This window comes from Papaver somniferum, chromosome 7 (assembly GCF_003573695.1).
Source record: "Papaver somniferum cultivar HN1 chromosome 7, ASM357369v1, whole genome shotgun sequence".
In the NCBI taxonomy this organism is placed as follows: domain Eukaryota; kingdom Viridiplantae; phylum Streptophyta; class Magnoliopsida; order Ranunculales; family Papaveraceae; genus Papaver; species Papaver somniferum.
The window spans coordinates 224265641-224281376 of NC_039364.1; the positions used below are offsets into that span (position 1 = coordinate 224265641).

A 15736-nucleotide genomic window follows, 5' to 3' on the forward strand; every position below is an offset into this window, starting at 1 on the left:
GTTTTCGGTTTGGAACAACATAACTTTGGAGTTTTGTTCTGGTATAAAATCTAGTATTGTTATTATATTTATTATGTTGATAAAATTATGTCAAATTACCTCTTTTACAGAGTTTGAATGTGGCAAGATCACATAAATTTCTAAGTTATCTGCAGTACCGGTATGCTCGAAAAGAGTAAAATCAATGTCGGTTTCCTAAATGAAAGAGTTCCTGCATTTAAATGTGTTTGTATACTATGTCGGTGGTCTGCAATCTCCTTGGAAAATATGTTTTTGACAGAAAAACGACACCGTTACGATGTTAACTTCTATGCCGGCGAATTTACTGATTTCTCTGGATGTTTTTTCTGTATTTCCGGCATGGTTCCAAAACAACAATCTACGCTGGCACAAAAGTTTCGGCGTAATAATTATAAAACACAACTATGTCAGCATATGCATCAGAATATTATTTAATGTTTACAATTCAAACTTCCCAAAAAAACAAAAGGTTGCGTATTAGTGAACCACATATACCGAAATTACTCATCATCGCTTCCACACGTATTAACTTTAATCTCCTCCTCTTGAAGAGGTTTCTTTGATAAGGCCAACGCATCCCAAAATTGGTGATTATCCTCATACAATGCCATCCATCCCTTCCAGATATTGGGATCTAGATCCTTGTTTTTTACCATCCCACAAACAGGTGGCAAAGGAAAATTGTCCTTGAGTTTTGGAATTACGAAATGATTACCGTTCACGAACGCCAAAACAACTCTTCTCTTCTTAAGGGATCCTTCGCATTTTTTCCACTTTGGGGTAAATGTTACTTCTACAGTGGGGGTAAAATAATGAAAAACACATCTAAATGTATCCGCCACTAGATGCCCAAGCGGCATTCTCATACAATATTGAGAAGGAAGAAAGTTCATCTCTTGCTCGGGCCCTAATATTTGAGAATGCATAACATCAAACCCCTCGCCTACACCAACCAATTGCTCATAAAAGCTCCTCTTGTTCACAAGTTGTTCGGCCATCCTCGTTCTAGCATATCGGCATGGTGTCATACCTCTACTAACCGTCGTGTCAAAGATTCCTAATTCTTCTGTCATAGCATGATAGACACAATTTCCATTTCCATCTCCATCGATATCATCCGTATATACAACATACTCGCGAATAACCTCAGGAAGTTGGTCTATGTAAGACTGTATCTTGGTATGATAACTTCTAATTGTCCTACCTGTTCTGGGATCCTTATACATCTTCATATTACCCTTTTCTAACTTGATTATATCCAAACCATCCTCTGCAATCTCTACACTTGCACTGTCTTCGATATGTGATGGGATTCCGTACTTCCTTGGCCTACCCCTTCGCCTTGGAACTAAAACTACATTAACTTTGATATCACTTGGGTTTGTCACCAACTTTGCCTCGTCACCTTGTTGTTCTATGTCACTTGATGATGATACCTTCGGAGGCCTACCCCTTTTCCATGGAACCTCCGCTAGATTGACTATGGGTATGGCTTCAGAATGCTCACCTTGTTGTTCTTTGTCACTTGAAGTTGATACCTTTGGTGGCCTACCCCTTTTACTTGGAACCTCCGCTAGATCGAATATGGGTATGGCTTCGGAATGCTCACCTTGTTGTTCTTTGTCACTTGATGTTGATACCTTTGGTGGCCTACCCCTTTTCCTTAGAACCTCCGCTAGATAGACTATGGGTATGGCTTCGGAATGCTCACCTTGTTGTTCTTTGTAACCTAATGTTGATACCTTTGGCGGCCTACCCCTCTTCATTGGAACCTCCGATGAGTTGGATTTTGGTGTGGATACGGAATCCTTCGTTTGTTGTTGACTTGATAGCGGTTCCTTCCTCGTCCTACCTATTTTGTTTGGAACCTGCGCTTCCACGAACCTTTGTTCCGAAATCTCACTTGCGGTTAGATCTTGTTTCTTACTTGTTGCGCGTTCTTCTTCACGTTGAGTCATTCCTTTCAATTATACCCTTTGTTTTCTCCTTGACGTTTTAGTTTTGGGTCTACCTATTGGATCTCCCTTTCCTGGATCTTCGCTTTGTGTGATCCATGGACGAGTAATTAGCATTAGTTGGCTCAACAAGACTTGCCGGCTTACTGAGGTGCCACGTGTGTAAGCTTCGTAGAATTCCTTTGCTTCGTTCGTATCCCATGGAGATTGCCCGGGATCTCCCGAAGGGGGAGGCTCGAAAGATAGTTGCTTCCAAAACGGATCAATAACCTCAATAGGTATCACTTCTTCATATTTGACAAGCATATGACGACACGGAAGCCCCAGTGAGGACATGTCGGGACAAATACACACATTACCCGGTTTTTCCGTAATTTTTCTCATATTCCATTTGTCTCATCATATGTTTTATTTCCCAATGAGAGACGTTGAATTCTATTCCTTGGAGCAACTTACGATAATGAAGAAATTGAGTCATCCTTTCCATTGAGCTTTTCTCAAAAGCCACCTTGATCCTATTGATATCAGCCTTAAAGTATTGCTCCATTGCCTCGGTGACCGTAACCACATTGCCTTGACCGGACTGGATGAGATCTTTAAATCTCCCATGAGCGGACTCTGCTGCACTAGTTGCTTCAGTCTTGAAGTGTCTATACCGGTTTGTCCATGCACGCACAAATTTTTCCTTGAACTTATCCAACCATTGAGTCCGACAATACCAGACGGCAGTCGGATAAACTTCGTTCCAATCGGCAATAAACTTCTCCAATCTCTTTTCGTACATAACCTCGGTAAGAGACCATTAAACTTTCTCCCAATCTCTTAGAAATTCCAACCACTTTTTATGATTTTCCGCATGTTCTTTGTCCACTCGCTCCTTTATCTTTCCTCTCTCATCTTCTTCTTCTTCGGGGGATAGTTTGTTCTTTCGAACATCTTCCTCTATTTGAACAATCATTCTCTTCTTAATATCCGCCTTAGTGGTTATAGATTTTTCATGGGGTTGTAGTAAATAGGATTCGTTTCAGACTTGTGAAGGAAATGGAATTTTTAGATTTAATAAATATATACAAAAAATATTAACAATATGGGCAAGAGTACTGGAACTAAAGATTTGGCCGTTTTTTTTTCTTCAAATGGTTCAGAAATTAATTCTAGCAATTATAGTTCAAAAACAAAACAAATATTAACTCTAGTTTATTGACAAGATAGATTTTATAAAATATTACTTGTATTTCTTAAGCATGGCATATCAAAAATCCCTAGGACTAAGCATACTCCATCAAATGAAATATTTTTCGTGGGGTTGTAGTAAATAGGATTCGTTTCAGACTTGTGAAGGAAATGGAATTTTTATATTTAATAAATATATATACAAAAAATATTAACAATATGGGAAAGAGTACTGGAACTAAAGATTCGACCGTTTTTTTTTCTTCAAATGGTTAAGAAATTAATTCTAGCAATTATAGTTCAAAAAAAAAAACAAATATTAACTCTAGTTTATTGCCAAGATAGATTTTATAAAATATTACTTGTATTTCTTAAGCATGGCATATCAAAAATCCCTAGGACTAAGCATACTCCATCAAATGAAATCACAAGTAATTAATTTAAAATCTTAATTCAATTAAAATTAGTGCAAAAAGTAAATAAAAGAATTAATGAAATTACCACATGGATGAAATTCGACCTCCTCCGTCGTCCCGGTGTTGGGTTTAGCTCATCATGATAAAAACACGCTCAAAGGGTGTTTACAAGGATGAAAATGGAGATGAAATAATAAAACAGTGAATGTGCGACCCACAGAAAGCGTCCAAAATGAACGACACAGAAGAAGTGCTATTGTTACTGTAGCTCTAAGACCCACACCTACGACCCACGCCTGTGAGTCTATTTCACTGTTGAAAAACGACTGCTGACGCAGGTCCGTTTTTCGTGTTCTTCATGTTCATCAGCAGCAGAAACCGAAGCATGCATCGAATCTCCTCCATAACTCCACACATCCTCGGCAGTGAAAGAAAATATTTTCGGATATTTTCTTTCTTGTTTTAGCTTTTCACGCGTTTTCTCTGGTCCAGCACGCTCCAATTTGACTTATTCACGCCTCAACACTCTTCCAACGCCAGCAGAACTCCCCCATGCACACAAGAACTTCAATTTTGCTCGTGTTACAGTACACGTGCTCTGTTTTGGGTGTGTGAATCATACCGAAAATTCCTTCCAAATTTGATCGATCATGTCACCCATACTATGTTCCTTAACCTATATCACATCTCTATACCAAATTTCAGCCATTGAATCGACCCATAACCCCTTCATTTTGACGATCGAAATTCTGCCAGAACTGTTTAGAAATTTCCCGCCAAAATCGTTTCAAATGGGGAAGAAACTGGTATCCCCCTATCCAGAGTAGAGGTGCGAATAGCAGCTGCCTTGGGGGTGACCTGGGGGTGCCCCTTAGTAATTAGGTTACCCCTTATCCAAAAGCGAGAGTCCGAATAACACTTGTCCTCCGGGTGCCAAAATCAACTTTTCGAGCCGAATTTTCCAAAAAAATTTATTTCCTAAAAATACATAAAAACACAATATTAGTACAAAAATAGAGTTCCAACAATACGGACATTGAGGACAAATTAGACACAAAAATATGTCTATCACTTAGTGGGTTCAAACAAGGCATGGCAAGTTTTTATGATATTTTGACGTATATGATATGTACATAGGAAATTTTGTGCGTCCGGGAAGACGTCGGATATTGCTTTCATTAATGCATCATCTTGATCGGTTACGATCACCCTCGGAAGTTGATTTTCCCGAAAGAATAATTTCAATTGTCGTAATGCCCAATGATAATTATAGTCCCTCTCGTTTTCCATTAAACACCAAGCCAATGTGAATGTTACCTTGTCCGAGGTTTGCCCCACGATGTTGAACAACGACATATTTTATTTGTTTGTCTTGTAGGTACAATCCATCATAAGAACACACAACATGTATCTGCCAATTGTGAAAGCAAAGGATGCGAAATGAATATTTTGGCTTCTCGTCCGACCCTCTTTTAATGATACGCGTGTAGTTGTAATCCGAAGCCATCTTCTCAAATTATTGCATAACGGACCTCCCTTCCCATTCCACCCTTCTAATAGTTGCTTGTGCACTATAAATTGTACGTAGAGAAGACACGTTGGACTCATCCTTTTCCTTGAAGCCTCTGAGAATTTGTCTCGGTTTGATAAGTGCTTTGGTCAATCTCTTTACATCCTCGAACTCATGAGGTTTCAGCTTCGCAACTAGGGAGTGACCAACAAAATCTTTCGGATCCCGGTGGTTATGACAGCCACACAAAACCTCACAATCCCAATTGTTCATGTCATTTAAACGGAAAACAAGCTTAAACAGGAAATCATTCTTCCTCGTACGAGTCTTGTATACCCTATTAGTCTTCTTTGGATATACATAATCCTTTCTCTTGTGGATATTCTTCTCATTGTATTTCCCACTTCTCTCGCAAGCCATCTCAAAACGCCTCTTTGAACGTTCGGTATTCCTCACCAACACACACATGTTCTTAAGAGCCGTCTCTTTAACCCAAGCGATTGCTTCATTTAGATCTATTATTCCCTGCATAAGATCAATTTCACATTCATTAGAAGGTTAATTACTAGCAATCCATTAGTAAAGTATTCTTTGGTCACATACCGGAGGTATTTTATAGTATTCCGACGTATCCCGATAAAGCGGCTTTGCATTTGTTGGATCAATATATGTCACCAACTAAAGATCGAACGAAAATTAGTTCCAAACGAAATTAAAACACTATGCCGGAAAAAAGTATCGGCATGCTCGACCAATGTTCCGGCATTGTCGAACTTAGCCAAAACTGAAGAACAAATTTGAAACATATTCCGGCATACATTATTCATTAGACAGCAACGCCGGAAAACAAGGTGTCGGCACTGTCGTAATTTATTGTCCCAAGCCGGTACACGCTACCGGAATTTCAATTAATTGATATGTAATGCCGGTATTTATCTCTGGAAAACATTTATTCCAGTATGTTTTTTTGTAGGTGCCGGCATTGTAAATTTGAAACTCAACAACGCCGGTTCCACTGCCGGCATTCTCGAAATTGATGGTACCACGCCGGTAACTGGTTCCGGCGTTGATGGTTATTAATTTTCCATGCCGGCTTTTGGGTTTACATGGAAATGTTTCCTGTATGTTTTTCATGAAGTTCCGACATGGTAATCTATCAATGAATCCATGCCGGTTTAATATTCCGTAGTATATTCCTTGGTAGGTAAAAAAGCTAACTGCGTACCAGCATAGTTTTTTGGTAGAATACTATGCCGGATCAATATTCAAATTGGGGGATATCGCTTTACCGGCATGGTCTTAGTATGAATACCATGCTGGTAACGCGTCTGCCGGCATGGTATTCATACTAAGACCATGCCGGCACCGAGGTTTTACAGTTGAAAAAATGGCGGGTTTAAAGAAAAAATCGATTTTTCAACCTCCTAGCAGCTTTACATGTGTATTGGGGATGCTTGCATATTGTGCAAGTTTACTTTCTTGTGTAGCTTCTTCGAAAAACTCTCCATACTCGTCAAAATCATCATTCAAGGGTGTTGGCTTAACAAAGAGTTGCAATTGAGAGTTGTTGTCGTTAGCTCCTTGTTGTAGTAGAGCTAAAGATTCAGCAGCTGCAATTCTCTCCTCACAATCATCTTCCATTTTCACAAAAAATTTCCACTCAAAAATATTTTTCCCTCCTTCTACTCTCACCTCACTCACCCAAATTCAAATAAAACACACACTAATCATTTATCAAAAATCTTAAGATTTTACTAATTATTATTAATCACTAATCCTGATTAGTGAGGGGTAGATTAGGTAATACGTAAAATACTTAGATAAGGGGTGACCCCGAATTGATATCTGAAACCAGTTTTTGTCATTTTCTTATATCCCCAATTCCTTTTTTTATCCCCCAATTAATGGTTCTTTTTTTGGATATTTCTAATATATACCCATCATCCATAAAAACGTTAGCTAACAGCAAACACACATCTAGCCGTATATCTAGTGATTGGAATGGACGATAGAGATCTTTTTATCTTACAAAATTACGGGTTTACCCATAACTCAGAAACAAAACGCACAGACAGAAGATAAGATTTCATTTTCATTCTTTTTCTTCTCTTCTCTGTATTTCTGCTGTTGTTGGTCTAGGTTCATGAGATACGAATTGAGTTTTTGTAGCAAAATCAACGATTTCCTAACTAGAATAAGAATCTATTAAGATTTCACGACGCGATAAAGAAAATACCAGGGCGGAAAAAGAGGAAGAGGTAGGGTTTTCCTGAACTGAAATCCTAATTATTTTTATGTTGTTTTTGATGATTTTTAAGCTCTAATTGATGAACCCATCTCTATTTTAGTTGAGGCTATCAAGATAGATGTCTAATTTTCTTAATTTTTTCATCTTCTCTCGATTTGATTTAGGGTTTTATTTTCTAATTTTTTTGATTTGATTTGGGGTTTTATACATATACTGTTATATATTGAATTGATTTTGTTTTAATACAGAAATAGTGTTTTGTATTGCAGGTTGTGTTATTTATTGATTTGATTTTGTTTTTATGCAGTGCAATTGTTCCGTATAGGGATATTAGTGTTGATGTCGTAAATTCTAAATTGTGTCTATCTTTCCCCAACATATGTAGAGACTTGATTCATCTGAAAATGTTTGAGGATATGCTCCATACAAGATTATGGCTTGGTAGTAGACAAAGGGTTAATCTGTATTGGTGGGTTGATGACCCAAAAATGCCAGAATACTTAGAGATGGATGAAAATTTTGATAGGTTTTGGAATGAGGTTGTACCTAATAAAATGGGTTTTATTGAACTTGGAAGTGTCTGTAATGTGTGCTGAAGATGAGTATGATGCAGAGATGAAGCAGTCAGTAGTTACACCAAAGAATAAAGTCCTATGATGAACCTAGAGTTGAGTGAAGACTAGAAGATGCTCCAGGTGCAAGGTAGTAGGTCACAAAAAATCAACTTGTAAAGGAGGTGAAGTTGGAAAAAAATCCAAAGGGAAAGAGACCAAGAACTCAAGTAGATGCAGCTGATTTTAGTTTCTCATATCCATCACAACCCAGTAAAGCAAAGAGAGTGAAGAAGACTGCAGGTGAATCATCTAAAGCTGCTGTTACTGCATCCAAGAGGAAGGTGTCACAAACTGTGACACACCCAAAGTATGGATCTGTTTCACAAACTGTCACACAATCTATTCAGACACAGGGAAAGGCTAAGAAGACCAAGGAAAATTGATTATGTGAATGTTAATCTTTTGAAAAAAGTTTGGATCTGTTTCTTTTTGGGTTGTGTTGATTCAGACTTGGAAATGTTTATGTTTTGAACAATTTCACTGTTTTTTTAGATTGAAAAACTCAAGTGTTAGTTTGGATTGAACAACTTTAATATAAAATGCATTTTTATTACATAACTCGTTGCAGATAAGTTTTCATTTTGGGTTGTGTTGATTCAGACTTGGTGAGTCTTTTTGGCCTCCATTCATGGTTAATTTGTGTGATTGAATGCTGAAACAGGATTAGGATTCATCAGTGGTTCTTATAGCAGTGAAAAAGATGAAGAATTAGGGTTGTAATCGTGGTCGTTTATTTGGACGCACAAGATAAAGCCATCTGTAAAATGACAGTTATTGTTGTAGGTCATGTGACGTGCACGTGCACGGTTTTCTGAGTCGACTAGGTTATTAACTCGGTTGAACTGGATCCGAGTTTGTCTCGTAGGGGTTTTACAGTCTTTTTCAAGTGATGACAGTTGTACGACAGCTACACAGATAACGGTTGTTAGCCGTTTCATTCAAAAAACGGATGAAATTGTTATTTCGAATGTATATTAGAAATATCCAAAAAAACGGGTATATATTAGAAAACAGGTTACCAAATGGGTGTATATCAGAAAAACGCCCTATATATAGGGTCTTACTGACTGGTTGATATTCCCCAAATTGAAATTTCCATGACTTTTTTCTCTGAGGTCTTGCTGACCGTTTGATAATTCCAGGATTGTAACTATAGTCTAAAGTCTCAAGCATTTTGTCATCGGCAACCATCAATGTAGTATTGCACATGTTGACCTCAACATAGAGAAGTGTACAAATCAAATTTCATGGATCAAGTTACGTTTAATAGCATAAAAGTGTCTTCATTTTTAGTCTGTACGATCGACCCTCGAAAAAGAATGAGATTATTGCCTCTCATGCTTGAAACAAGTGGAATTTGATTCACCAAGGCTACACATTCCGTGCCACGGATTTTTCCTTGAATTAGCTGTGAAGCTGTCAGCGAACATAGTCTTACTATATTCAGAAGTTGTGCACATGCCTTCAAGCCGGAAAATGCTTGTTTTTTCATACTACTAACGAAGATGTTGGTTAAAAAACCACAAAATTGATTAAAAAAACCAAAATCAACAATTCATTGGTGAAAAAGACATGTAAAATTTGATACTGTTTAAATGGACAAGAATGAAAAAATAGCCAGGATGTAAACAGTTTCATCCTATCCATTTTGAGATACTTTTTCTTATCTTTAATTTACATCAGGATGCATCCAGTTTCATCCTCGCTCTTTTTTAAGTTTAAGCCAGGATGAATCCAGTTTCATTCTTACTATTTTTTTGGTGTCCATTTCACCCATACTAATTTTTACTCGTCCATTTGAACCATGTTTTAAAAATATTTGGACAAATAACCCATTTTCCGTTAAAAAACTGACCATTTGCGGGAAGCAATTGTTGCTCAGAAAACTATAATAAAGTTAAGTGCGAAACCGATTTATCTTTTCCAATATCTGATGACAATCAGTTAATCATCAACGGCTTTCCACACCATCCCTTGTCCTAAAACAAACTACTGATGACTAAATAATGGCAATTTCAATTACCAGCACCTTCTGGTGACGAACTACACGAGAAACCAAAAATCAGAGCCCTTTTCCAGTATCAAGTACCAGGTCGGACGGAGATAAACCGCGTAACGATCTTATCTACAGAGATGCGACGAAGTTTTTACACCGGCTACCTGCAGATCTAGACGCAACTTACCCGGAGGTAAGAGTAATCGTTAACACATTCCGCGTCATGTTCGTTTTCGGTACAGAGGGTGCAGTAGCCATCACTTCAATGGGATTACGCGTTCGCGACCATTAAGGTGATGTATCCACATACACCATGTCCCGGTTGCAGTGGGGTCTCCCCTTTACAATCCTGCGAGTTGCAGAGCTACTGGGGGTCCTCCATTCACAATTCTGCCATGGTTGTTTACATGTTCACGGTTCAGACAATCCTACTAAAGAAAGAAAGAGAGAGATTCAAAAGTCAACTCACACAGTGGCGGAACTAGAAAATCAATGTTGAGATGGCTTGAAAACAAATTGGTTTGACTTGGACTGGCTTAAGCCTATTGTTTAGGCTTGATTTTTCTTAACCAAACCCAATTGCACTATAAAAATGTACATTTTTCTGGACTTTGGGCTGGCTTAAGCCATCCCAAGTCTCTACATAGTTCCGCCACTGAACTCACATACCTCGTGTACATACCTCCTTCACGTGGATCGCTGCTTTCCACACAGTTCTGTCGAGCGCCAACTTTCTCTCCAAGCCTCAGCCAGTCAAATCTCGTATAATCAGTTCATCCAATGTGAGTTTCGGTCGTCCTTGACGCTTCATTCCACCTTCCACCCGTATGATGCGTCCTAAACGAACCGGGACGTCAAGTGTTCTTCGTTGAAGATGTCCGAACCAACTAACCGATGTTGTGACGAACTACACCATCAAAAGGAAAAAATGGAGGGGTATTTTCGGTAGATGAAAAAGTAATGAAAATAAATCCACACAAAATTTGTTTCTGTGACGGGAATCTTATATGGGATATTCTATTATCCAACGGTTCTGTTTTAAAGCTAGGAGATCCTACTGATCTTAATTAATTCTTTGACTTTTGATTAATCGTGCTGGAGATCATCTCACTGCAGTTGACCGCATCCATATTCTCACTCAACCTTTGATACCTGCTATTGAAAATTTAATTTGTACATTTTTCTATGCCTAGGTGCTGATGTATTACATTACATTAGCCTATGAAATATGAATATACAGGATTTTAGACTTGGTTTTAATTTACGAATCTGTGGAATATTAAACGTTAGCAAGACCCAACAAAAACAAATGTCAGGAAATGTTATGCACATTTCAATCTGGGGAATCTCAAACGAATAGCAGGACCCTAGATCACTGGGGGTTCTTGCAATAGTACTTCTGTGCAGATAAACAGCTTCCAAAATCTATAAGCTCGGTCGTCGGTTTGTTTTCCTCAAAAGGCAACCAAACCAAATCAAGGTGAAGTATGAACATTAATTTCTTTTCATACGGTCTCTTTTCAATTTTATATACAGATCATCATCGCTTAATTATCTCAGTGACTTGTGTTATTGGAAAGGTCTACTCAGATATTAGACGCTCTTTTGGTTTCTGGCTTGCATGATGACGTATCCACCGTACACATTCTCGTTTCTGTCTTTAGGTAAATCCTAGGCTAAGAATCTCCCAGCAGAATTATCTCTTCCCCGGTCTTATACTGAGACAATCAGACCATCCCATCCATGGAGGCGAAACAAGAAGAAAGTTCCCAAGAGGTGAGCTCTCAAAATCGATTACAGGTAACAACTATCAAGTTTGACATTTTGTTATTGATATGGTCAATGAATATCTTTAAGACACCTTTTGTGTTTAGTCGTCCACCTCGTTCATTTACTATTTTTGCTGAGAATAATTTCAATGCTTCTATGGCATCCAAATTTAAATTTGATACTTTGTTTCGTGCATGCAGCATCTGGCGAATGAGGTTAAGAAGTTGCTATCTCCTTCACCAGTCATGGGAGGTTCTCACCTTTTCTGTGATTTGCTATATATCTTGATTATTTATTTTTTGCTGTTGCGTTTTTTAGATTCCATGGTCGTAAAAACGGGTTTAAACGGTCACTTTAACCAATGAAAATGAAATGTAAAAAATATATGGTACAAAATTACTGTTTTGGTATTAGCTAATATTAGGATTTCGAGTTTCGAACTTCCGGTAGTACCTTCTGGATTTAGCTATATTGAATGTTGTGTGGTGGTGCAGATGTTCACAGTGACTTCTAAAATTTAGCTTAATGTTTGTTTTTTTTGAATTTCAGTTGAGGTTCCTCTATCTTCAAAATTCACTCGGGTAATTAAGAACTTCTCTAAGTTGAAAACTAAAAAACATTACTCCGATGTTTTCACGGTTGGTGGTTATAAATGGTGCGTCCACTTTTCTCCTCTTATGAGTATTGCATGTCGTTACTGCTTAATGGTTATGATTTCTACTACTATCTGTCAATAGGAGTGTGCTGATTTTTCCTAAGGGAAACAGTATAGACCAAGTATCGATGTACCTTAATGTTGCAAATCCGGCTACTTTGCCGTGTGGGTGGAGTAAGTATGCGCAATTTTCTTTGACAATCGTCAATCAAATCCGTGACAATATACAGTGAGAAAAGGTATCGTTTTTGTTGCTTATTCATGTATTTTATAGCTGTAGCAATAATTTGGAAAGGTTGGGTATTGGGCGTAAGTAGACCTAGAGGTCCTAGACACTTTGAGTATTGTTCTCTTTTTTTCACCTTGGTAATCTAATGCTAACTTCAGCCCTTCTGCATTCTGTAGATGCAGTACATCAATTTACTGCACAACAATCTGATTGGGGTTTTACATCATTCATGCCTCTTAGTGAACTCAATGATCCTGGTAGAGAGTATCTCGTAAATGATACTTGTATTATTGAAGCAGAGGTTGTTCCTGGTTGCACTGTTTGTTCAGAGTTAATGCCAAAGCCCATACCAGCAACACAGTCGGGTGAAACAGTGTCCTTGCCCAAGAATCCAAGACCCGGTCAATTGTTTGAAGAAGGGAGGCACGGCCTAATTGATGAGACATATGAAAACATTGGAGGCTTCAGTATTCTGAAAGCACAAGCACCAGTATATAAACTGATCTGGTTAAAATATGGTCATATTGCTTCAAGCAAGGTTCTTTCGGCCTCTTATGATGCTCAAGTACTGATTGTTGCTGATACTATGAAATTCGTTATAGAAATGCATCAATCCCGTCCAAATGAGCTGTCTACCGAAATAGTTAACACATGGGAGGAGAAAATAAAGATGGCTGAAAGTCTTGATTTCCATGTTGAATGGATTCGTGAGCGCCTCGAGGAGGTGAAAAAGGATCTTCATGGAAGGCAGAAGCTTGAAGTTGAATTTGAGGAGCTGAGTCAATCTTTATCCGGTGCACACGCGAGGGTGACCAGAGCAGATAATGAAGTAAAGAAGTTAGAGTCGGAGCTGCTTGCAGCTAAGGATGAGTCCGTGAAGGCACAAGAGAACAAGGCCGCTTTAGAGAGTACAATCAGACCTGTACTACCAAACGTGGAAATGTGCCTAGGGAAAGGTAAGAATCTACTGTTTGATGGGTTGCTTTAGTGGTGATTGTGAATGCCTTTTGCTCAATCATGCTTTAGTAATCAACTTTTCAGTCTCTTTGATTTCTGTTTTACATTGTAGCACTTCTTGGGTTTTCGTACTCACTTAAACTTCTTTTGTTTAAGAATTATTTTGTGCTCATCTAAATCATGTCTGTTCATATAACAATTGGATTATGTTTTTCACATCTATCTAATAAAACAAGAAAAAAAGAAAAAGAGAAAAGTCTGCTCAGATCTAGCCCATTTGGTGAGGGTTATTTTAGATTTTGAGAACGAGCTAGTGAGGATCAGGTGGTAATAAACTTCATCATTGTAGCCATGGTGCCCAAAACTAATATTAAATCAAAACGATAATGTTTCGAGACACCAATCATATAATATCAACCAAATCTACCGAGCATTTTTTCCCTTTAAAATTCTTTTTATTCTTCAATCTTGGAGATATAATCGTATAGCTTAATGTAAAGCATGTTGATTTTGTGTTGTGAAAAGAGATGAGACAGTAAAAAGAATAAGCCTCTATTTATATAGATAGAATAGTTGATGCCCAAAATATACAAAACTAATTACCTAATTTTAGACATAAAAGGCATTTTAGTAAATAAATTTGGTTTTACACAAAACTCTTTATTTAATTAAAATCTTCTTATGGAATCTCTTCGCTTAAACGAGCATGTTTTGACTCAAACTTCTTCTGTTTGACTTTCCCTTATGAGACAGAAGAGATGCTATGACTTGCTCATGGAAGCCCAAAACCGTGTATAAGTTTGTTTGGGGAACGCCTAGGCCTTGACCGGCCATCCCTTCACGTGGACAAATCCTTGTCCCTTCAGAACTCCTCTTTTTATCAAATCTTCCTAACTTGATCCAAACACGTAAAGCATTTCTTTTTGGAGTGAAAAGCCTCTATAGATATATATTTGGAACCAAAAACCGTGAGCACCTCTTGGCTTGGGCATGAATCACCCGGGACAGTTTCTCTTTTTAAAACTACTTTTTATAACAAAATTATTCCTTTGTAAAACTACTTCCTTGTTGTAACAAAAATTTCAAGATTAATTCTCACATGCTTACTTGACACTCTAATTAGAGTTTCATCTAAACAGATAAAGTGTTTGCTTGGAATCTCAAGTAATCTTCGCTTGAATTCTAAGCAACCTTCAATCTTGAACATTTATAAATAGAGATGCTCTTTCAATTGGGAAATTCAATTCCTGACACTTTGTGTCCCGGTTGATTGCTAGAGTCGTCCTCCATGGACCTAGGTTTCCTCTAAGAAATATAATTAGGTCTACGGATTAAAAGACTTCACTTGGGGATTCGTGAAGATAGGTCCGACTATCTTTACCATGATACTTCATGTATCCTGATCTTGCTTTTATGTTATCAAGGTTGTTAAAGCATTGCTCGGTTGAACCAGCCAAGCGTTGGTATGTCAAGGTTGGTTGTCATATTTTAGTATCAAAACTCATAAGTAGTTTGATTAGATTACCATATTCAACTTCTTTAAGTTAGACTATGAATTCTAGAAATGTTGAGACATACAAGTATTACTCTGAAAAATCCAAAGACGTATCGACATCAATGAAGACATCATCCTTCCACTTGAGGTTAGTAATACATGACTTGACTTGTTTCCATACTTATATCATAAGCTTTCAAGTCGTTTCTGATTGAAAACTTCACATGCAAAGTTATATACATGAAACTCTAGTGTTAGAGAGTTGATCATCATATTATGATCAACGTGTCAAGGAAGAATATATCAATAATTGTGAATGCTTTATATTACGAAGTATAATACTAGTGTAGTACGATAAGGGAAGAAGGCAATACGGAGATTGCAGGTGTTGAGAAGGGAAGAAAAGGATGAGAAACAGAATAATAATAAGGTTTAAAAGATGAGAAAGATAGGTTTACTCTGAAAGAGTTGTTTTGATAATAATTGATAATAATAATAATGTGTCTTACAAGAACTTAATAAGCCTGTTTATATAGGCATGAAAAGAACCTAAAAATAGTAAAACTCTAAAAGAATAAAAATAAGGAAACTCTAAAAGAAGAAGTTCTAGACTTGTAACACAAGTAAACCAAAGTAAAAGTAAAGGATCGACCGTGACAGTTGATACTGCTCAAAGGGATCAACTGTGAAAGTTGAT

At 37.6% G+C, this 15736-nt stretch overlaps 1 protein-coding gene across 1 annotated transcript; it reads left to right on the top strand.

The window, feature by feature from the left end:
* The first annotated feature begins 12474 nt into the window (after nt 1-12474).
* LOC113296028 (MATH domain and coiled-coil domain-containing protein At3g58210-like) lies at nt 12475-13721 on the top strand. The gene is made up of 3 exons (XM_026544368.1): nt 12475-12597; nt 12764-13543; nt 13657-13721. The coding sequence occupies exons 2-3, from the start codon at nt 12817-12819 to the stop codon at nt 13719-13721; spliced, it is 792 nt and encodes a 263-aa protein (XP_026400153.1). The 5' UTR covers nt 12475-12597; nt 12764-12816.
* The last annotated feature ends 2015 nt before the right edge of the window (nt 13722-15736 follow it).

What these genes read in the sequence shown, in the direction of transcription:
- LOC113296028 (XM_026544368.1), top strand. Translation starts at nt 12,817, where the DNA reads ATGCCTCTTAGTGAACTCAATGATCCTGGTAGAGAGTATCTCGTAAAT. An exon ending in GGAAATGTGCCTAGGGAAAG is followed by an intron (nt 13,544 to 13,656) that starts GTAAGAATCTAC and finishes TTTACATTGTAG; the next exon opens with CACTTCTTGGGTTTTCGTAC.